This window comes from Pelodiscus sinensis, chromosome 23 (assembly GCF_052426305.1).
Source record: "Pelodiscus sinensis isolate ZL-2025 chromosome 23, ASM5242630v1, whole genome shotgun sequence".
NCBI lineage: Eukaryota > Metazoa > Chordata > Testudines > Trionychidae > Pelodiscus > Pelodiscus sinensis.
This window is the reverse complement of record NC_143074.1, coordinates 21,220,577-21,244,739: the sequence shown is the minus strand read 5'-3', so window position 1 is coordinate 21,244,739 and position 24,163 is coordinate 21,220,577. Positions and strand designations below refer to the sequence as shown.

Genomic DNA, 24,163 nt, shown 5'->3' with positions numbered 1-24,163 from the left:
ATGTCCAGTGAATTTCCCTCACCCCCCAGCAAGCATGGTGCAGTACTTTTACCCATTGGCTCCAAGCAGCATAAGATGGTACTAATAATTCTGGGGATCGGTCTAGGGTAGCACTCGCTAGACCAATGCAGGAAGAACACCTTAAAATTCTCAGGCTATGTCTAGACTGCATCCCTTTTTCAAAAAAGGGATGCAGATTAGGCACATCGAAATTGCTAATGAAGCCGGGATTTAAATATCCATTAGCATAAACATGGCCACCGCTTTTTTTCGAAATGGAGTTTTTTTGAAAAATCTTTTGAAAATACAACCCTTTTTTGAAAGATCCTGTCAACCTCATTTTATGAGGGATAAGGGATCATTAAAAAAGGGTTGTGTATGCAAAAGATGGCGTCTAGACTGCCTTTTTTTCCCCAAAAAACCCTCCATTTTGAAAAAAGCAGCGGACATGTTTATGCTAATGAGGTGCAGGATATTTAAATCCCGGCTTCATTAGCAATTTCGATGTGCCTAATGCCATGTACTTTTTTGAAAAAGGGATACAGTCTAGACATAGTCTCAGTGTACACTGAGGACAACTACAAGAGCAGGTTCTAGTTCCAGAAAGAAAAATGTTTGTATCAGAGAGCAAATGAAGGTGTTGAAAATGTTGCTTAAAGGCAACACTTTCTCACTCATTTAAGTCAAAAGAGAAGAGTATTTTATCAACCACTAACCTCTCTCACATAACTCCTGCCCATCACATACCCCCCCACACACTCCCCAAAAATGGTACAGAACTTTAAGCAGTCACTTAACTGAAAATTCATCTCAGCCTTCACTATGGTCAGCTCTGCGGAACTACATGCTACACCAGGGGTGGCCAACCCATTACAGATGAAGAGCCAAAATAGTGGTGGATGCAGCGCAAAGAGCCGAGGGAAAAAAGCTGTGGGGGGGGGGGGGGGGGCGAGGGTTAAGAACAGAGCAGGCATTGCCCTTTTAAGGGCGGCCATTTTGAAGTCTGCACCAGCATCTTGTGCAGAAAGAAACACGCTGCCCCTTTCAGAGCTGTGGGTGCAGGAGCCGCAATTTTTTCTTTGATGAGCCGCATGCAGCTCGTGAGCCGTGGGTTGGCCACCCCTGTACTACACTGTCCATCTCACTGAGCCTTCTCATGGCCAACCTGCCCATAGCATGAGAGGTGAATGCAGGCAATTGAGATCCAGCACTATTGCATTAAGGACATGCAATTCACCCAGTTTCTGCCCTAGATTTAAAGGCAACTGGAGAAAGTAAAGGAGTAGAGCTATGAGCACAGGCAACAAAAGCCTATTCATTTGCCTGAGCAGAAGGGAAAAAAAATCAGGGGACCCCCGGGGACCCCCCCTTCCCCCCCGCATCTCCAGGTGTTAAATTTTCCCTCACAAAATATGCGACACATTAAATCTGCCACAGGTCTGTTTTTGCATAGAGTGACTGGGGTCATTTTACATGCAGAGTCAGAATTAAAGGCAAACTAGCAAAGCAATCCTCATGATGTTTCTATAGGGTACGTCTATACTGCACGGCTATTTCAGGTATCCTAAAATAGCTACCCTGCGTCTACAGAAACCACCCGTTATTTTGAAAAAAAATTTAAAACAACAGGTGCGCTATTTTGCCATTCCAGTAAACCTCATTGAATGAGGGATAAAGGATGGCTGGAAATAGAACATTATTTTGAAATTTGGTGCTGTGTAGATGCATCAAATTTGAAATTTCAAAATAGTTTTGAAATAAGATACGCAATTTCGATTTTAGGGTGCTGTGTAGATACACCCTATAGGAGTTATAATCTCATTAATACTCCTCATTATAGTGATATAGGCGTGAGGTGATATCGTTATATCTTGCCCATGGCAAGTTTCAAACTTCAGTTTTGCTCTCCATTGAAGTCCTCTTAAACAATTTTTCTTCTTGCAAGGGGCAAATGTATCTAAATCCTCCCATACCACATCTTGCACTTTCACTGATAATTCACCAAAAACAAAGAAAGACATTTCAAAAAGTCTAAATTTGCACGACTTTCAAACCTAAGTCTCCACTCAGCCAACCAGTGAATTGTTCATGGGATAAATTATCACAGTTATAATCCAGCTGACATCACTGTGAGTCATATTAGAAAAAAAAAGTATCTAGTTTAACTATAGGATTGCTATTGTTAAATATTTCTACAATGACAGTGCTAAGAGGCTTCAGTCGGGTCATGTGGTAAATGATGCATCAATACATATAAACATATGGTCTCTCTTCCAAAGGGCATAACATCTAAGAAGACATTTACGTACAGTACATGTAGAGGCTTGAACCTCATATTAAAAAGACAGTGTGTAGGCAGCACTATTATTTTTCACTCAAAATCTCTTGCTCACACTGTCACAATACATTATTTTATCTTTCTTGTTGCTGGCCAATTCCCAAAACAAAAGCTGAGGTAGATAATGATGGTCTCAAATAAATGCTACATGTTTATTCAGCAAGATAGATTCTTACATTTTCCCCTCCTTTTGGCATTTTTGGATATAACTGAAGGCTGCTATCATTGTAAGTTCAGAAAATCTAAAAATTGATGGTAATTACTTGGCACCCACTAAGAATATTCAAGTTTTCATCTTCTTTCCAATAGTTTTTTAAGTGCCCATCATCAAGAATACGTTAAATTCACCATAGGGTACTAAGAAATTACTGCTTTTATTACACTGATCTTTTGTGTTCCTGACTAGATTTAGTGAATCTCATAAAGTTCAGTTCAAGTAGAGAATAACAATCAACACAGCCATTACCCACCTACAGCACCATAAAAATTATCAAGTGAGACATACAGTAAATCTGTACCTCTGGATGTATTCAAACGGATACAGAAGAAAGCGAATTCTGAGTCCAAAGGAAACCTTACTACACCCATCCATATGATAATTATTTTCCTTTTTCTTTTCCCCTAACTACATTTTGCTCTCTTTTGTTGAACTCTTTTATATCCTATGGCTTTTTAAAGATTCCTAGTGAAGTCTCACTAGTGTCTGTGTCATACAAACTGCATGGTCAGAAGTCCCGCTCAAAGTATAGTTGCAGCTCTTTCCCATAACTGCCACCACACATTTCCTGTATTCCATCTACTGCAAAAATATCAGGTGACATTTTCAAAAGTGCCTCGCAGACTTAGGTGCCTACATTCCATTTACCTTCCCTTTTGAAAACAGGATTTAGGCTCCTAAGTCATCATGGCCTTTTTTGAAAACTTTGCCAATTATCTAACTAATCCTCTCAACACCACCGAGTTAGGTAAATCTTATCCCAGTTTTACAATGGGAAATGGAAACACAGAGGTTAAGGGTGGGATTTTTATAAAACACTCACCGTGGCCCTACCTCTACTCTCATTGGAGTCCATAGTGAAACTTGCAGAGCTTTCAATGGAAGCGGAGTGAGGCCAATACTGAGCATTTTGAAAAAGCCCATATTAAGTTCCTTAGCCAAGTCAACAAGCTGAGCCAGTAGCAGAGATGCAGATTAAAGCTAGGGTCCCAGCTTCCAGGCTCTGACTCAGTCCATGAGACACTGCTGCTTTCTAACCTGGTCACCAGGGCATAATTTAAAAGATTTCAGTGCACCTGTCTGAATATTTTCTTTCTAGGGATCACAGTACAAGCTGAACTTCTCTAGCCCCGTACTCTCTGGTCCAGCAACCTCCATGGTCCAACATGACTTTTGTTAGCCAGATGTTCACTTATCATGGGTGTGGCCAAGTTTCCTGCAGTCCCATGAAGTTTCTTTACAGCTGCCAGGCCTGGCTCTCAGTGTTCTGTGCTGTTCTTATCTCTAATTGACCCCTCAATGTCTTCTATGAGCCCAGCAAGCAGTGGAAGTGCTGGTGATGCTGCCAGACAATATTGACCACCGGTGGTTTGGAAAATTCTCTGGTTCAGCACCAATCGGGCCCCAAGGGTGCCGGACTAGAGAGGTTCAATCTGTAATGTCCTATGACAGGAGGAAATGCCTATTGTATTTTTTGTAGCATATTACTTTTAAATCTGTAGTAGAAATGAGGCAATTCCTAGTATATTACACATGTATGAAAGAGGATGAACTACTACAATCAAAATAGAGTCCATCTCTGTGTGTTATTAAGGGACATGATCAGGTCCCCTAAGTATAATACATATCTAGACCAGAGCTAAGCAATTTTAGTTCTCATCCCCATTACAGTGCATGGGCCACAAATACAATAAAAAATATAAAACGGGGGTTAGGTGATCAATGTTCAATGTAACAATGGGTCTAAGAGTGCTACCAAAACTAAAACTGTGCAACTAATTAGGAAGATAATACTCTTTCCTCCTAGTGAGGTATGTCCAAGGTATGGCAATTATTCCCTGCAGGAAATCCAGTTGCACTAATTCTACTTCATCTATAAACAACAATGAAAAAATATAATTACTAAGATTATGTTTAATTTTTAAACAAACATTTTTAGGGACAAATTTTCAGACCCGCTTCAAGTTCGCTCCTGAATTGACGTGCACATTTGGAGCAAATATCTGAACTCCAAAAGACAGCATCCAACTGCTGAGCATCCATATTAGACAGTGCAGTTAGTTGCAAGCACTAAGTGATTACTCAGTGCTAGTTGCTGGGGCTGAAAATTTGACCTGAATAGCCTCTTAGTTGCAAGCCACTGGCCCACAGAACTTTTCTTCCACATCTTGTAAGAAAAACCAACAGAGTATGCTTTATACATACAGTGAGTTCCCAGTAGTTCCTCATAGCAAACATTTGTGTCTAGTCTCCCTGAGTGCAATTGCAAATGCCATGCCATTGCTTGCTCCGATGAAACTGTCATGCTAGGTTATACAAAGCACCTTTTTTTGGGAACAAGACAATTTCAGGCAAACTTTAGCAATCATGGCATGTGTTTGTATATATGCAACCACAACATGGTCACTGACGCTGAATTTTTCTATGTGACCAATTTTTTAAGAGACACAGGACTCAAAAATTTTAGCCAAGTACACGCTAAAAATACACTTCTCTACGTCCCTTATGCTCTTACCACAATCCCAAAAGCCAGAGCAGTTAAATTGTTCTCTGAAACTAGTGCATGTGGAGATTATGCTTAATCCTGAAAGGAAATTCCTTTCAAAATGTCATACATATGGATCTTCCCATCTACTAGGGTAACCTGCAATTTCTCATCAGGAAGCTATTCATTCCTGGATGGCTATTGTAAATTTGACTGGAATAGGTATGCCAGCACACCTCCCAACAATCCTTCTTATATAGCACAGGAGCTATGGATTCTATTGAATTTCAGAGAAATTGTGATAGAAAAGGCTAGGATAAGATTCCCATTATCAAATAAATAGGGACAATGTACCAATACGGTTAATAAACAGGCTTTGTACAAAGTCTTGTGAATAAAGGTTGAAATTCTCTAGTCTGGCACTCTCTGGTCCAGCAATATCTGTGGTCCAGCATAATTCTAGTGAGCCAGATTTTTAAATTTATCAAGAATGAGGCCAAGTTTCCCACAGTCCCATAAAGTTTGTTTACAGGCAGTGTTCTGTGTTGTCCTTTAGCTCTAATTGACCCTGAAATGTCTTCGAAGAGCCCTGCAAGCAGTGGAAGGGTTGGTGATGCTGCTGGACATTGAGCTCCTGTGGTTTGGCAGAGTCTCTGGTTCGGCACCAGCCAGATCCCAAAGGTGCCGGACTAGAGAGGCTCAACCAATAAACAGATATAATGAAGTAAGAATAGCGAGCTCCACTGAATACGAATTCCAAAAATGTAAGCTTCTCGAGAAGTGGATCCCACAGAGTCCCACTGAAAGAGAAACGTTATATTAGTTGCTGCTGTACTCGTGGCAGCCAGAGGCCCAAGCAAGCACATGCAGATCCCCAGTATGAACTAGAACTGTGGCGTCCAGCATGCTAGCCGCTAGCCACACATGGCTATTTGGACGTTTGAGTGTGGCTAGTTTGCTAGAGCAGTAGCCTCTATAGTGGCTACTGCTTCAGAACTGGTCAGACACCATGGAGCTAGAAGATTACTATCGCAAAAGAAAAGCTACAGAGACTTTCTGAACTCCCACCAAAGTGGGATTTTAATTGCTGGCACAACTTAAAAGAGTTCTTCTCCACAGCAATCTCCAAAACAGTGTAAAATTAAATGAATAAAATTTAAATAATAATAAAAAATAATGAAATCAAAGCTTTATTTTCTGTCTGGCTCTGGAGGAATAGTTGGCAGGAGATTGCTACGGTCTCTGTCCAGGAAGTGGCACAGCAGATAAGGATAACGTTCTATTTGTTTTCAATTAAATAAAGTAAAAATGAATAAATTATCACTAGCTGTCTTCTTTCACATGCAAAACGTGGTGGGGGTTGCACAGAAAATGGCACACTCTGCAGTTGCCAAAGAGCATACAAAATGTACCCGCGAAACAGAAAAGATATACTGCATACAACTTTATTTTTCCTGTTAAAAAATTTCTTCACTAATTTAATAATCCTAAATTTTGATTTTATTGCAACTGGGATACAGTTGCACTAAAATCTACTGTTAAATTTTATCTACTGAAAAAAAAAAAAGTTGTGCTTGGCTTTCATTTTAACTCAATTCTTATGGCTTCCAATAAACTTTTGCTGTTCTGAAAACACTGCACACTTTTTAACTGCAACATTCAAGTTTATCTTGCACTGCACATTAATCTGTTACTGTGGCCAATTATCTTTTCAGTGTAGCAGCATTAAAACTTTGTTTTTGTTGCAATTGGTGGCTGTGAGAGCTTTGTCAACAACATTTTGTTGTTCACAGGTCCTTAAACTCCTCCCCCCCCCACACACACACACGAAGACAAAAGTTTTGCTGCAGCAGCGGCAGCATGAACTGCTTGTTGTCAGCAGGAGCGCTTTCCTGTTGACAATGTGAACTCTGCTCTTTGCAGGTGGAAGAATTTTGTTGGCAAAAGTGCCAACAAACAGAGTTTACACTTTCAGACTTTTAGCGACATGCCTAAGTTGTGTAGTGTAGACCAAGCCAGTCCATCCTGAGAATTATTGGACAGTTTGTGACTAACCAGTCAATTTCAACTTATTTTCTTTTACAAAATAACAACACTGGCCTATCAAACAGCAACGAATTTAACTTTTGGTGTAGAAAGTGAATTAAAAGTGGCTGAAAGGGCCACAAACTGCTGAAATGGGAGTCTCTTGGGCGGCCATGGGAAGCTGACAGTTTAAAACTGGTATTTTTCAGCCCTGGACTCTTCAACTCCATTTCCAAAGGTTATCTTAAATGTTAATGGGAGAGAACGTGAAAATCATAATGGGGACGAGCCAGACTACTATGGGCATTTCACCAGTGTGACTTGGTGCATGTGGATGATACCACAAAAAACCCCATTTAGCCAATCAGAGTGTGGTTTTGGGGAAGCTGTGTCTACAGCTGATCTTGAATAACACTTGTGAAGTGACGGAGTTTGTCACTCTCAGACATTACACTCTCTCTCTCTGGATTAAATAAAATGTGCAGTTTAGCAAAAAAAAAAAAAAAAAGTCGACAACCACATAACATCACCTGCTGTTCATTCACTATGCTGTTTATTAACACTGGTGGAGTATTCATTTTATACCACTGCTACATTATCTGTCAACTAGGAAATGTAACCACCTCAGTGCTTACCTCTCTTCTGCGTTAGCTGAAGACTCCATGTTGTACATGGCACCCTGGACACTTGCAGGGGGGAGAGTTAAAGGCACCACTGGGAATAAGACAATCGACTCCTAGCTACCCTTTGTGCTTTTGATACCCCACACAGGCTCTTATGACCTCTTACTGCTTACGTTTTGTTCCACCCTTGGGACTCAGTCAAGAAAGCAGAGTCCTATTACTATTACAGCAAAGGCTGCAAGTTTGGCACGGAGGTCACAGATCACAGGTTCTGTGACTTTTGCAGCAGCCAGTGTGGCTGGCCGAGGGGCTGCCTGAGCAGCCTGGATGGCCCCTGGCCCAACCACACCAGCCACTGCTGGGGTAGTCTGTGACCATCATATCCTCTTCCCACAGCAGCAGCAGCAGCAGACATTGGATATGGGAGGAGGTGGTAGGGCTGGGTGTTGGGCACCAGAGGGGGCAAAGGTTCTGGGCAGTGCTTGAAGCTCCCCAGAAGCAGCAAAATCCCCCTCTCTCAGCTCCTAACTCCATGCACTGCCTCCACCCAGAAGTGCCACCCTTGCATCTCCCATGGACCATAGTTCCCAGCCAATAGAAGCTGCAGAGGCAGTATGCAGAGAACCCTAGCCACACCTCCTCCTAGGAGCTGAAGAAGGGGGATGTCACTGCTTCTGGGGAGGCACGGAGCCAGGTAGAGAAGCCTGCCAACCATGACAACCACATCCTCCCCAGCCATCATCAGGTCCCAGGCCACACACCACCTCCCATGTTATCCCAGACCACATCTCCACCCCCACCCCTCTGATTTAGTCAAGGGCATTTTTCCCTCTAATTTTTTTCCATCCACCAGTGGATTTTTTACTTCCATGAACAGAATAAATGTTTATGTGCACATGTGCAAATGTGCACCACCAACAGAAACAAAAACCTATTTGTGGGTGCTTTGCTAATCGGAAGCCCCCGATTAAAATGCTGCTTTCATTATAATCTACAATGGGCACATTATGAATAAAAGAACGGTTACTTACCTGTAACTGTTGTTCTTTGAGATGTGTTGCTCATGTCCATTCGAAGTAGGTGTGTGCACCGCGTGCACCACGTCTTCCGGAGCGTTTTCCCTAGCGGTACCCGTAGCGCCGGCAGGGCGCCCCCTGGAGTGGTGCCGCCATGGCGGGGCATAAGTACCCCTGCCGGCGCTGCCCCACCTCAGTTCCTTCTTGCCGGACACTCCGACGAAGGGGAGGTAGGGTGGGAGTCGAATGGACATGAGCAACACATCTCGAAGAACAACAGTTACAGGTAAGTAACCGTTCTTTTCTTCTTCGAGTGGTTGCTCATGTCCATTCGAAGTAGGTGACTACCAAGCTAACCCCACGGAGGAGGGGTCGGAGCAGTCATACCACCAGAGTCATGAAGAGAGGTGAACAATAAACGGATTTATTCAAACAATCCAACACGGATAAGGCACATATTAACAACAATGACAACAGGACATATTTACATATTTACAGTACAGATTCAAGGACTGCAAAACCCACCACTGCATCCTCCCTGGCCTGCTGTGCTAGCACATAGTGCGCTGTAAACGTGTGAAGGGAAGACCATGTGGCCGCCCTGCAAATTTCCATGATTGGTACCTGGGCACCAAAGGCCACCGAGGACGCCAGCGCCCTGGTAGAGTGTACCTTCACCCTGGGTGGGGTTTTACCAGCCAGTTGATAACATTCTGTGATGCATTGCACCACCCATCTTGATAGCCTTTGTGTCAAAATAGGTGACCCTTTCACCCTGTCCCCAAATGCAACAAACAACTGTTGGGATTTACGGAACAGCTTGGTTCTGTCAATGTAGAACGCCAGCGCCCGCTTGGCGTCCAGGGAGTGAAGCACCCGCTCCTTATGGGAGGCATGAGGTTTTGGGAAAAAAACCAGAAGATAAATCTCCTGGGACAGGTGGAACGGTGACACCACCTTTGGGAGGAAGGCTGGATGAGGCCGTAGCCTTACGTTATGTGAAAACACAAGGTAGGGCGGGTCTACAGTTAGCGCCCTTAGTTCTGACACCCTTCGAGCTGACGTAATGGCCACGATGAAAGCAACCTTCAACGAAAGGTGCCGCAGGGAACACATTGTAGTGCCCCTGTGGCATAAACCTTACAGCCCAACAGGTCCAGCCGCTTAGGCTCTCTCGCCCTTGGAGAAGGACAGGGCTGAGGGAGTCTTTTCTTTTGGGCCGCGGCCTGCACGACCAAGGACCCTGGGATGTGTTGTGAATACAGGTATTCATGCCCCGAGTGCGGGACGTAATAACGCCTCTCAACCCCTTTTAAGGTAGTGGTCAAGGTTGCCGGCGTTTGCCACAGGGCATTAGTAATTTTTGACACCGTTTTGTTGAGCGGTAAGGCCAACCGCGTAGGTGCGTCCTCCGCGAGGATGTCCACCATTGGATCCATGTCCTCAATGACAGGTTCCACTGGAACGGCCATGTTGGAAGCCATGCGCCGGAGCAGATCCTGGTGCGTGTGGGCATCCATTGAATGCAGACTTGGTGCCGGGTCTGCTAGTGCCTCGTCCGGAGATGACGACGACTCCTGAACTGGCACAGGAGCGGTTGTCGCCAACTGCGGTGCCGGTTGAGCAACTTGTGCCCCGATGGGTCCGCCTCCGGTGCCGGTGACTGCGGTGCCGCTGGATCGGGTTGCGGCGCCCGAAGAGGGGAGGGAGGGGCTCGGGACAGGCACGCCGACGGTTGGGAACGGTGCCCTGAAGCCTCTGACCCCAGAGAGGGGGGCAGCTGACCTTGCCACTGATGGTAGGCCCAAAGGGTTCCAAAAAGGCCACTGCAGGTGCGGAGGCCATGTTTGCTGAGTGTGGTCCCTCCGATGTCTGGACCTGGACCTGTGGGCCGAAGACGCTCCCGAGGACCCTGATCGAATGGAGATGGCATCTGAGTCTGATGAGTAATCGGACTCCGGCCAGGGTGGAGCCAAGGAGGAATGCGGGGCAAACTTGGCCATGGATTCAGGCTTGCCCGCATGAGTACAGCGGGGCCGTGCGACCTGCGGCACCGGGGGACCCATGCCCGGTGCCGGAAGGTTCGTTGACGGTTGCAGCACCGGGGGACCCAGACCCGGTGCCGAGAATTCTGCGGAACCCAGTTGCGGTACCGGATGCGAAGCAGCCAGATGTGGCAACGGGGTGCGCAGGCGCGGTGCCGGTTGAGACGCCAGCAGTTGTGGCACCAAGGTGCTCAGGCTCGGTGCCAATTGAGTCGCCGCCATTGGCTGCGGGCACCCCGGTGCCGGAAGAGACCACTGCGTCGATGCCGGTGCAGATGAAGGCACGGAGACGGACGCCGGCTCTTGGGTGTTCGCCATGGAGGAGAGAGGTGTCTGAGTGGATGCCACATGGCTACGGAGATACGGCACCGGTACGGCCAGGCGGGGGGCTGACAAGGAGCTCAACTGCAGCGAAGTTCGAGCACGGCTCGAAGCTACCTGAGACTGACGACTCGGCGTCGAGAAGGGTGCCGTAGTAGCGATCGGTACTGACCCCACATGGTGTGGTCCCGACGCATAAGCCACCTTAGCATGCCGACCTGGGCTATGTGGGGGCGAAGTCATAGCCAGCTGAGCCTCTGACGAGAGTGACCTCGACCCTTCCGAGTCAACCGACGATGGAGGGGAGGTCGTGAGGCTAATAAGGTCCTGCGCCTCTTCAAACGTGTCCGGTGTGAAGGCAGGTGACCAGGACTATCGAGGTCTCCTCGGCGCCGACGGTGTGCCGGAGGAGATACGTGCACCGGTGAGCCCGCGCTGCGGTGCCTGGCCGAAGTTGACTTCTTTGAAGGGGACCTTCCGCGGGACTTCTTCACCCTCTTGGACGGAGGAGAGTGAGACCGGTGCCGAGACCTCGACGCTGACGCACGGTGCTGGTGTGGAGCCTCCCACGTGGAAGCCGGTGCGCTGCGCACCGCAGGTTGCTCCGGCAGCACCGGTTGAAGCGCTGTCTCCATGAGGAGAAGCTTCAGGCAGGAAACCCTTTCTTTTCTCGTACTGGGCTTAAAGGACTTACAGATCTTACAGGCAATAGCCAGATGAGCCTCACCCAAACACTTAAGGCAACTGTCGTGTGGGTCGCCCCTGGGCATAAACTTCCCGCAGTCAGCGCACGTCTTGAAGCCTTGCGGCCCTGGCATTCCTTAGCCCCAAGGGGGAAGGAATAAAACGAAGAACCTAACTATCTAACTACAACAACTATTTACAGACAAATGTGAAAACGGGAACCATTAACTAACTAAGAGACTAAGAGACGCTCCAACGACTGTCACGGCGGTAAGAAGGAACTGAGGTGGGGCAGTGCCAGCAAGGGTACTTATGCCCCGCCATGGCGGTGCCACTCCAGGGGGCGCCCTGCCGGCGCTATGGGTACCGCTAGGGAAAACGCTCCGGAAGACGCGGTGCACGCGGTGCGCACACCCACTTCGAATGGACATGAGCAACCACTCGAAGAATCATCTCTGTTCTCTTTTCTGTAGCATAGGGACAGAAACACTAAGTGCTCACTAGACAGTCATATCTACTGGGAAAAGAACAGAGCTGCAGGTTCTCTCACATGCTCTTAGCCACATGTGTCACCACAGCTCCTCATCGCTAGAATACCTGACTATTGCAAACTTTGGAAGTTGAAGATTGGATCGTGGCAATCTGCCTGAGATTGGAGGAAATCTTTGCTTTGAGTCCATACAGGTATCTGGAAGGCTGAAATTAAAAAGCATAAAGAGGCTATTAATGTTTCAAATGCAAATAGTCATTTTTTTCAGGGCTAATAAAGCCCAGGTGTCCAACCTTTGTACACTGAGGGCTACATTGGCAACTTGCCAGCAGCCTGAGGCATGTACCTAATTTGCATGGATACAGACAATTTCAAAATCACAAATATTGCACACAAGCAAGGTATTTTGCTTATACTTTTATCTTTCTTAAGAAATTATTTACCCCATGTTTGCATTCTTTACAACAAAGTCTGCAGCTTTGACCTCAGCTTGTAGCTATGAGAGAGGGTGGACAATTCATAGGATTTACTGTGGGTGTTTAGTTTTATAAAAACTAACGTTTACAATTCTAATTTTTTAGGTTTTCATCCAGGATATTTGTCTGCGTTTTATTTACCTGCTGGTATAAAGCTACAGCCAATCTCTATCCAGCTTCATCATATTATCTGCTTGCTCCTTAACTGTTCTCAGCTAAGTTACTGAAAACAAGTTTTCTTTCTGAGTACATGGGTAATGAACACATGGCCAGGGGGCTCCGAAGAATCCAAGAGAGCTATTTGAACCCCTATCTTCAAGCAAGCATGTACTGATCATGGTTTCTTTTCAAGCTATTCCAAGGATTCCATATTTGACAAGCAATTTAATATTCATATAAAAAGTGATTCAGAAGGTGGCAGAGAATCAAAGGGCTGGTTGTTTTAAAAAGTATGATTAAGTGGTTAAAAAATGGAAAAGGCCCATTTAGATTGTAAGCTTTTTGAAACAAGGATAGTCTAGACCTCCAAGTTTGTACAGTGCCCGGTACAATGGAGTCTCATTAGTGGGTGGGTGGGTGGAAGAAAGAAAGAAAGAAAGAAACCATGGCTGTAAACCACTAGACTCCTTTGGGAGCCTGGGTAAAATATCTGAAAACTAATTTACTATTTGAAACTTGTATTAGAATAGCTTTTAAAAACAGTTAGCATTTAATTAATAGTTAGCATGTAAAAACTTTTATCACAAAACATTTTTTTCAAGCACTATGGATGCGTCATGCACTTTAGAATGAAGTATTTTACTTCTTAATAGGTTTCCTAATGCACTGTTCAGAACAACTATATTTAATTCAAGATCTTGGTTACATTAAGTAAAAAGACAATGTATGGTAGTTCTTTCAAAGCCCTTTCATTGGCTATTTTTATAGTACAATGAAATTTAATTTGTTTTGTATTCACATTTACTTTCTTTTGCTAGGATTTTGTTACAATATTTCTATTTTAATATGCTATGGAGCACAATTATATTAATAATATTATATATTAAAACTGTGAGGAAAGGTAATTCAAAATGGTAATGCTGATATCTGAGCAATTATACACATGCTAAGAATAACCCATACCAAAGTAAAATAATTGTATGAACAACCTACAAACATGAGCGTTCTCATCCATGTCTGTGAAATTTAATCAACAGAAAATGGGCTATTCTACACACTCATCTTAACCACAAACATTTTCGCCAAACAATTCAAAGCTCAATTTTCAGCTACTAGATACCAAATGGGTAGTTTTACTTTCTGGAGAATTAATCAATTCAAGTAATATACATCCAATTTCTGTTCATTGGTTGACTTAAATATGTGGCCTTAATGTGACTAATTAAATAAAATGACCTCAGAGTTCATAAAAATGCAGTTTAATTTTGATCTGCTTTTTTTTGGCCAAAGACACAATGCACAACATATTTTCCTGCCCTTCTGCTAGATAAATTTTACTTGTTTGCAAATGCATAATTACATTTTTCTCTGTGCTTCAGCTGCCATCTGCCATTTATACAACACAAGGGTAAATTGGATGACATAACTCCCAAAGGGTCATCTAATCAAGGAACACTGTAAGCACTGTCAGTCGTTTGTGCATTAATGAAGGAAGAAAGCCCAACATTTTCCAGAAACAAAGGCCAACGAAAGAGCAACCAGACAATTTATGGAAGAATTTCCACTTCCGGTTCCACCATTATTTCAACAACTAATTGCAAAATACACATAATCACAAGACAGATCCCGTTTTTTCTAATGTTGCCTGTGAGGTACAGTACAATAGATTAATAAAGAGGAAACACAAAATCAAAACCTGATATTCAACAAGACTCCCATGCAACATTTTCCATCCATTCCTTGCCTACTCCAAAAAAGCAACTTTGAAGCAACGGCTCATTCAGTGCTTGATTCTGGAAGTCAGACGTAATGTGTGTGTGTGTGTGGCGGGGGTGGTCTCGTTAATGCAGGAGTGGGTTCCCCATACTCCACGTGCTGCTCCTCACGTTGTGCCTGGATGCTGAGTGTTAAGCACCTGTGCTGGGCAGGGTCAAACCTGGAGATTCACTTGTATGCGAAGTTCCAAGTGCTAGGAGAACACTAACAACTTTGCAGTGATTCCAACTAACAAGCCACAAAGCTGATACACCAAGCACAGGAGGAGCTCTCCCTCCTGCCATGCACCCCCCAGCATGCTCCCGCAGCGAAAACCCCAGCAACAACTGGGCATGCCCTGCGCCGGTGGTTTTCAAACTTTTTTCCTCAACATCCGGTTAAAGAAAAATTGCTGATGCCCGCGGCCCGACATAATGATATCCTTTGACAGAGTGTGGGCTCCAGGGTGGGGCCAGGGATGAGAGGTTTTAGCTGCAGGAGGAGATTCTGAGTTGTGGGGCCTGAGGACTGGGACAGGGGATAGGGTTGCCGAGTTGCGGGCAGTGGGCTGACCTATGGCAACATGCGGTCTGTGCACAGTGTGGGTGCGAAGGCTGGCTTCCTGCCGGTCTTGGCACCATGCACAGCACTGTACCCCAGAAGTGGCCAGTAGCAGGTCTGAGTCCAGGGTGGACACGCACAAGCAGCTCTAGCCTGCAGGCAGTATGGAGTCAGTTCTCGGCATGGAGGCAGCATGTGGAGCTCCGTGGCCCTCTGCCTAGGAGCTGGGCCTGCTGCTGGCCACTTCCAGAGTGCAGCACAGTCTGCGGTGCCAGGACAGGCAGGAAGCTGCCTTAGCACCCCAGCAGGTTACTTGGTCACCCTACAGCAAGGTGACCCAGAACTGAGGTGGGACCTGGACTCTGGACATCATTGCACTACATTTCAAACTGACTTTGTTGGACCAAAAGTTGAAACAAACTCTAGGACCTTAGTCTCCTAAGAGTCTTACAGACCCCTCTTAGCTAGAGTCCTGAATGGACAGAATGTCCCAGTGGGACTCAGCTGCCAGGATGGCGGATAGGGAGAGAGACCAGTTCTAATGTGGTGGAAACGCAATCCGCACCGGCCTTTTTAGACCAAAACAACCTTTCTGAATTGCTTCTGGAAGTGCACTGGTAGCTCGGCATGCAAACAGGCCTGCTTGACTTGTTAATTATACATTTCCCATACTTGCCAGAACATTGTGTAATGCAATTCAAATTCTCACCACCCCACTTTGAAACTTGTTAATTAAAAAAAGGAAAGAGGGAAATCAGATTGAGGGGGTTCTTAGCTTTGGATGTGTCATGGATGTAACTTATTTGATCTAAGGGGGAGAGAGAGTGAGGGAGACAGACAGACAGACACAGACAGACAGCACTTTCAGATTATTCTTCTCTTGGAAGTAGAGATTAACAATGTATTGCTGGAATACAGAAGCAGTACAATCAGAGGCAGCAGGAGGGGGGCAGGCAGCAGAGTGGAGACGTTTCTGGGGGGGAGGGAGCCAGCTTTAAAGCTGGCTCCCCTGGCACCCGTCTCCTGTTCTCGCCCACCTTGCTGCCTCTCATAGATGATTACTCCACTTGATACCCGATAAGCTTATACTTACTGGGTAGTCAAGTAGTCATCTTCTCGCTAACACCCCTATCCATGATATTAATGGAGGAGGCGTGGGGTCTGAGATGGAGGCTGGATGCAGAAGGGAGTTTGGGGTAAGGGATCTGGGCGCAGGAGGGCCTGTGAGGTCTGGAATGGAGTTTGGGTGAAGGAACAGTTGTGACCAGAGACACAGGATTGGGGTGTAGGGGTTTAGGTTGTGAGTTAGGGCAGGAGGGGATTGTGACCTAGGGCAGGGGTTTGGGTTGTGGGTTGTGACCTAGGGCAGGAGGGGGTTGTGATCTAGGGCAGGTGATTATAGTGCAGGGGTTTGGTTTCTGACCTAGGGCAGGAGGGGATTGTGATCTGGGGCAGGGAATTGGATTGCAGAGTCTGGGAGGGGATACAGGCTCAGGAGGGGGGCAGAGGGTTTGGCTTATGTGGGGTAAAGGGGGCAGGAGTGGGCAGGCAGAGGGCTGGGTTGCCAGTGAAACTCCATGTCAGCAGCCTAGCATATTTCTCAGGCAGGAGCCTGCCCCGCTGCCGCACAGGCTGCAGAGCCTGAAGAGAGGGGTGCTTAAGACAGTTCCCATTGGCCAGAAACCAGCCAATGGGTTTGTGCTGGGAGTAGCAGGAGCCAACTGTCAATTCATAGGGCCAGGGCCCAACAGGGTTATGGATTCACTTCAAGACAGAGTCAATTAGGGATAGTTGCTTTTATTAATCTCACTACATCACTACTATTGTAGGCTTAATACTGCCAGATGCTTACACAGCTACTGCAAAATAATATGCCAATAAGCATAGGCAAAGCAATGCAGAAAAGTGAGCAACAGGCACTTGGAAATGCTTACGCCCCTTCAATCTCTGGGGAGTCCCATTCCGGTCACCTCGCACCCAGCCACAGTGGACGTGGCTCCAGCTGGGGGGGATCCAGGGCACCCTCGGAGGTCCAGGTCCCTAGTGAGACTCACCGGACACGGGACTCCCAGTGATTTTATACTTTAGCTGTTCACCGAGTGTCCACAAGCTGGCCAATGCCACTCTCAACGTTCCCACGGGGCTGAGAACCGCGGCCATGTTATTTATCCCATATTTGGCTTTCAGCTAGCAAGCATGGGGAGTTGCGGCTGATGAAGGCCATCTGATAAAGAACATCCTATATTTTCTCCAGCATGGCTCATGGCTGGCCTAGAGGAATACAAATTTAACCTCTGCAGGCCCACATATTGCTTTTTATGTGACATCATGAAGCACCACTCCCCTCTCCCCTGCTCACAGTTTGTGAAACACAAACGGCCCAGTAGACGCTTTTCTGAGCAGCATTCAGGGACGTGGCAAGCATGGGAGTCTGCTGAGGCTCTCTGTTACGTTTGTGGGTCAGATCCAATGGCTTAGTGGGCCGGATCCAGCCTGTGGAAGGTGTTTTGACCAGGCCTGGGCTAAACGAACAAAAGGTCAAACATCAGGCAAAATGCTCATAGTGGAATATAGAATAAAAGCAAAGTTTAATTTACATACTAATGTCTGACCTCAATACATTAATTTCTGTAATTCGTTAGCTCATGACAGATCTCTCTTTAGAAACGATCAACAGTGGAGAAAATATTAACTACATCTTTAAAAAAAGAATTGTAATTTTAATAAAGCTTATGGAAATGACATCTAAGACTGCTTATCTTTTATACATGATTACTAATTTATTAATGTTTTTCACTGTCTGTGTTCCATCCCCTTCATTTTCACTAGCCTTAATCTTTATGCAAATACAAGTTGCTGAGGGACAAACAAATTTTCAGCTACTAATTAAAGGTTTCAAGATTCACAACATTGTGTATACCAGTATTTAAAATGTAGCTGTCAAGTTCAGAGTAAAATTGAGAAAGAGTTGCTGTATTAATATATCCAAGAATGCTCACTTGGTATATTTCACATTTGGGGCATTGCTAGAAGTTAAGATTAAGCAATTTCTGCATCAGCTGATTGTTACTTACCTAATAAAAGGAAATGCACTGTTCTGGATTCTTAAGATTTAATTATGCCCTTAGTTAAGCCTCTATTCTCAAAGCAATGGCTATACTAACATAGCCCCAAAATGTTGGAGATTTTGCATAGGAAATGTACTCACACTCTAAAATACTGTTGTTGTATTTGAGCACCTCTCAAGAACCGAAAACAAACAAGAATAGCGGTCTCTCTCATATGAGTAGCTAGGAATCTGTTACGAGAGTGTGACTAAGAGTATGTGTTTGTGCACATCTTTGTGTAGATGTGACTTGCTGAGGGAAAACCAAGTCAAAGGGATGACTTTTCCATTTAATCCCGGATGCAGTGAGATTTGTGGTCACTCCTCTTTTGGGGAAGTAAGTTCCATAGTTTAGGTTCAGCTCTAATGAAAATTGTGTCTCCTTTTTTCACCACTTTTCCCCCATTAGTCCACATTTCTTTGTCCCAGAAGAAGCCGTTCTTGAAGGCGGCCATGGTCACTGAGGCTATTCTTACTGAAGGACTATCAAGCTCATAGAAACCATACTCAAACAACAGTAAGGAGGGTCACTTTCCCCCAAGGCACAATCAACTTCCTCCAGAAACTCTGAATATTAACAACCTCCCTCAAAGCACTGAGTCTGCCACCCTAGATGTCACGTCCCTATACAGCAGTGGTTTCCAACCTCTAAGCATGCGATCACTTTTGAATTTATGTGCAATCCAGGATCTACTTCAAACCCAAACACCCTGGCTCCGCCTCCTTCCCGCCGGCCCTACTCCTGCTCATTCCATCCTCCCTCCCCCATCCTCACTCACTTTTATCACTCTGGGGGCAGAGGGCTGGAGTGCAGGGGAGGGGGATGCAGACACTGATCTTGAGCTAAAGGATTTGGAGTGTGGGAGGGGCTCTGATCTGAGCCTGGGGCAGAGAGTTGAGGTGCAAGAGGGGTACAGGGTGCAGGGTCTGGGAGAGAGTCTGGGTGCATGGGGACTCGTCTAGGGCAAGAGTTTGGGGTGCAGGAGGGGTTCAGAACTGGGGCTGGGGCTTGGAATGTGGGCTCCAGCTGGGCATCACTTAATACAGGTGGCTTCTGGGGATGGTGTGGGGGGCTAAGGCAGGCTTACCCCTACTCTGGCCCTGTACCACTCCCAAAAGCAGCCAGCAAACTCTCTCCACCTCTGCCCCCTCCCCCTGCTCTATGGAGATGGGGTACATGGTAGGGGGAGGGGCACCCTGACATCAGCACCCCTCCTCTTCTTCCCATGCCCTGCACAGCAAGCAAGAGGCTCTCAGGGGTGGGGAAGCAGCTCTGAGGCAGAGGGCAGGAGCACCACAGCAATGCTGAGAGGAGCAGATGAAGTGCTGGCACTTGACGCCTCCCAGCCAAACCTGTCAAGATCACCTGTTAAAGGCTCCAAGATCTTCCAGAAGAGCCCGATCTACTGGTTGGTGACTACTGCTATCCATCAACATCCCCCTCAATGAAAGCAATGCTACCTGCCTGAAATATCTACAGCACAACAGACAACCTCAAGATATCCGTTCCCAAACACATCACCGAGCTAATTTATTTTTTCCTCGCCCATAAGAACTTTATGTTCAACAAACACACACTTTGAGCAAGTCATAGGAACTGGCATGGTACTAGGATGGCTTCCCAATATGCCAACCTCTTCATGGGACACCGTGAGGAAAAATGCCTAGACAATGTACCACAAAACCAAAGATCTAACCAAGAAACAATGAGGGTATTGTCACCCTCTAGACAAACCAAACTGCTTCATAGAGTTTCCATCACACTTCTATTAAATTATCTCTAAAACATCCCCACACGAGCATTAACTTCTGGGACAATACAATCAGCTTCAGTGCCAGAACTCTACAGACAAGTCTATACAAGAAACCCACAGATCACCACACTAATCTTCACAGATCTAGTAATCACCTCAAAACACACCAAGAAATCTGTTATCTACATCCACACACTCACATACCATAGAATATTTTCCTGGGAGAAATGCCAGTACACGTATCTTAACACACTTAAAACTGGACACTCCACCGAAGAAACAGAAAGCATCATGGAATGGGCCACCCAACTACCCCAGGAGAATCTGCTTCAATACAGGAGGGGGAAAAAAATCTCCAAACACAGCACCCTGATTGCCATCTGTCGCATCAAACTGGAACCTATAGTGGGAATTATTAGACAGTTATAACCATACTCGACAGGGACCACATTCTGCAATAAATCTTTCCAAAACTCTCCCTTCTGGCCTCCAAACACTTCCCCCAACACCCACAATCTCATCAAGCTCATCAGCATTAGCAAGCTCTCTATAGACCAGGATGTGCCAATTCGAAGAGGCACCAGACCCTGCCAGAACAACAGATGCAAAACTTGCAGACGTATCTCAACTGCTCCAATGATATGTCATACCACATGTCTTTCAGGGCACGTGGCTCCTATACATGTGTATCACAACATGTGCTGTACCTAATCCAGTGCACTAAATGCTCCAATAACAATTATGTGGGTGCAGCAAGATGATCAGAACGCTCTCATATGAGTCCACACAGGAAATTGATAGATAAAAACACCCTATTTACCTGTGGATGGATACTTTCCAAAAGCAATCACTCCATACCCAACCTCTTAGTCTTCATCCTCCAAGGAAACCTGCATAACACCTTCCAAAATGAATTTGGGAACTTCGATAGACACTAAAAGTGCTGGACTCAACAAACACACTGGATTTATGACTCATGAGAACTCTCCGTAACACTAAACCTTCTGGCTACGTCTACACTGGCATGATTTTCCGAAAATGCTTTTAACGGAAAAGTTTTCCATTAAAAGCATTTTCGGAAAAGCACGTCTAGATTGGCAGGATGCTTTTCCGCATAAGAACTTTTTGCAGAAAAGCGTCCGTGGCCAATTTAGACGCGGTTTTCTGCAAAAAAGCCCCGATCGCCATTTTTGCGATTGGGGCTTTTTTGCGGAAAACACTACTGTGCTGTCTACACTGGCCCTTTTGCGCAAAAGTCTTTCGGAAAAAGACTTTTGCCCGAACGGGAGCAGCATAGTATTTCCACAAGAACACTGGCGATCTTACATGAGATCGTCAGTGTTCTTGCGGAAATTCAAGCGGCCAGTGTAGACAGCTGGCAAGGTTTTCCACAAAATCTTAAAACTTGCCAGTCTAGACACAGCCCCTTTGTCCTATGACAACAGGTGTTACCTGCACACTGCACATTTAGTGAACAATCAACTCCTTAAGCTTAACAACCTGTTCCACCTTGTATTTGGTTATAACACCCTGAGTACTTTTCCCAGATGTGAAGAAGAGTTCCTTGTAAGCTTGTTTCTCTCACCAGCAAAAGTGGGTGCAATAAAACAATATTACCTCACCCATCTGACCTCTCTAATATCCTGGGACTAACCTGGCTACTAAAACACTGTAAAAAACCAATATCATCATGCTGAGGGTGAGATTTGATGTGAAATGGAAGAGGCTATTACTGTTAGTATGTATTATTTGTCAAGCACCTAAAAGAGCGTACTCCATGCTGTACAAGACACAGAAGACGAGATGGTCCTTATCTCTAGGAGAGGAGTTAAATCATACATTACAATCATGGTATTGTCGACAGCCAGCTAGCTCCAAATTACAGCCAGCTAGCTCTGAAGCAATTTTACAACAATAGAACATTTTCAGAGATAACAGAACATTATTAATTGGCTCCCATTATTAATTTATATCCAAGTCATTACATAAATGTTTATATAACATGTATCTTCTGATAGTATAAGACAGTTTATATCAACCAAATTTTTTTCTCTGATATTTCACATCATCTATGCAGTGGCATAGTCACAAAATATTTCAGCTGCATTCAGTCTGATTTTCACAAATGCTTCTACTGCTAGTAATTGATAAAAATAAATAAAGGTCTTAGAACAGAACATTACTGTCTCATTAAAATGACAAGTGCCCTGCCATGTTTACCGATTGGACCATCTAGTTAAAATAATTACACCATTGTATGCCACAGAGAACAGACTTAAGGTACGGGAGTATTCGTTCAGTAAGAAAACAATTTCACTGGTAACATTTCAGAAATGAACAATTTGTCCGTTTGTTTTGAAATCCACATTATCTATCCCTATTTAATTTAGTCAGGATTTGCTGGTGTATTTACATTTCTGTGAGTTTGGGAAGAATGCTTACTTGTTGGAATCAAATTCTTCAGGCTATTTACAGCTTCAATAGAAGACTATCATTTGTTTTTTTTATATGCACCATTGTAACCTCTGGGTAGCTTACAGTACGTGCCAGGGAGCAGACCTCAAATACACACACAGAAATGATTCAGGGTCAAACTGGATGTAACTTTTGTCAATAATGACATGAACTGTTTGGATCCTAATCTCTACCTGGAAATCTTTGCTAAATGTGGCCTGGGGCCAAATCTCTGCACCAGAAATACACATGCATTATACCTCTGAACTCCAGGGATGGCAACAACCCACTCCTGGCAGTCTTATTTGGGTAACAAAATACAGGACTATGTAGCACTTTAAAGACTAACAAGATGGTTTATTATTTGTTATTTGGGTAACAAAATTAAGTAGAAATTTCTTCCTTCCTTATGCTAGTAGCATTTGCTTTCAACCCAGGGAACTTCCTTGGGGAAAAACCACAGACTATATGTTGAGACACGAGGCATGACATCTTCACAACAATGCTCACCTCTGGCCTTGCCAGAATGGCAACTGGGATGTGGAAACAAACTTTGCAGTGGAAGGAAAAAACAGGAAAAGCCTGTTCTGCTTGAGGGATTTTGCTCTAGGCATATTTTAGGACTGTGCTAGTGCTGAAGGACAATGCAGCAGCCCACCACATATGTTAATGATGAATCCTGCATAGGAGATGCTATGAAGCTCGCTCATGCCTTTTGTGCCTCTTGATAGTATAACTGGAGTGCACAGATTCGTGGTTCACCAAGCATAATGATTCACAAACTTCAGCATGTGACAATCTTCCACTGCTAGCCAATGTACCTTTTGCAAACAGGCAGACGTTACCATTCCTGGCACCTTGAAACCTGTTACATCTATTTATAAGACACAGGGTTGGTTTAAATGTAATTCAGGTTTATACAGAGCCTTTCACCTGAGGATCCGAGAGCACTTTAGAAATATTAACTAAGCCTAACTCTACCTTTTTGAAGCAAGTAATTATTATCACATTTGTGGATACTAGAGAGGCTAATAGTTTGACTTTCAGAGATGCTGAAGAGCTTTTCCTTCCACAGGTAACAGGATAAATTAGTAGGTCCTCAGCCCCTCTGACATCAGCCCCTCTGGCATGGGTCATAGTGAATTGGGGCAGAGCTGTGAAGAGACTTCAGCAGTCATGGTCCCTGGTTTCCTTTTTAAATTGAGTTCCATTTTGGATCTCCCCAATCTGGCACCCTCGGGACTAGGGTTGCCAGATGGTTGAAACAAAAATACCGAACACCCCCCTACTCCCTCCAAAAAAAAAAAAAAAAAAAAAAAAAAACACAACACACCAGGAAAAAATTCTGTTGAAGGGGAAAAAGGGGAGGGGGGGAAACCAAAGTTGCTGAACAAAAAAAAGCAGACTCCAAAACTTATTAAGCAAAAAAACTATATATTAAAATAAAACAGCATTAAAACAGCATGTCCCCTTTAAGAGTGAGTGCAGGGATAGGAACACGGGAGTGGTTGAGCACTAAGACCCAGTGCTTCCCCTTGGTTGGCAGCCATTTTGTGCTGGCAGCCTTGCGGAACCAGGTAAGCATGGGGGCTGGGCTTGTTGGGAGCCGGGATGCGGCGGAGGCCAGGCACTGAGTGTTTGTAGGGTTGCCAGG

At 45.0% G+C, this 24,163-nt stretch overlaps 1 protein-coding gene across 1 annotated transcript in view; it reads right to left on the bottom strand.

Moving 5' to 3' along the window:
* Positions 1-24,163, bottom strand: part of TTLL11 (tubulin tyrosine ligase like 11) — a 137,261-nt gene that overhangs the window by 34,032 nt on the left and 79,066 nt on the right. Inside the window, exon 7 of the mRNA XM_075905425.2 lies at positions 12,352-12,450. Coding sequence (XP_075761540.2) covers positions 12,352-12,450 — 99 coding nt within the window. The remainder of the gene's footprint in view (positions 1-12,351; positions 12,451-24,163) is intronic.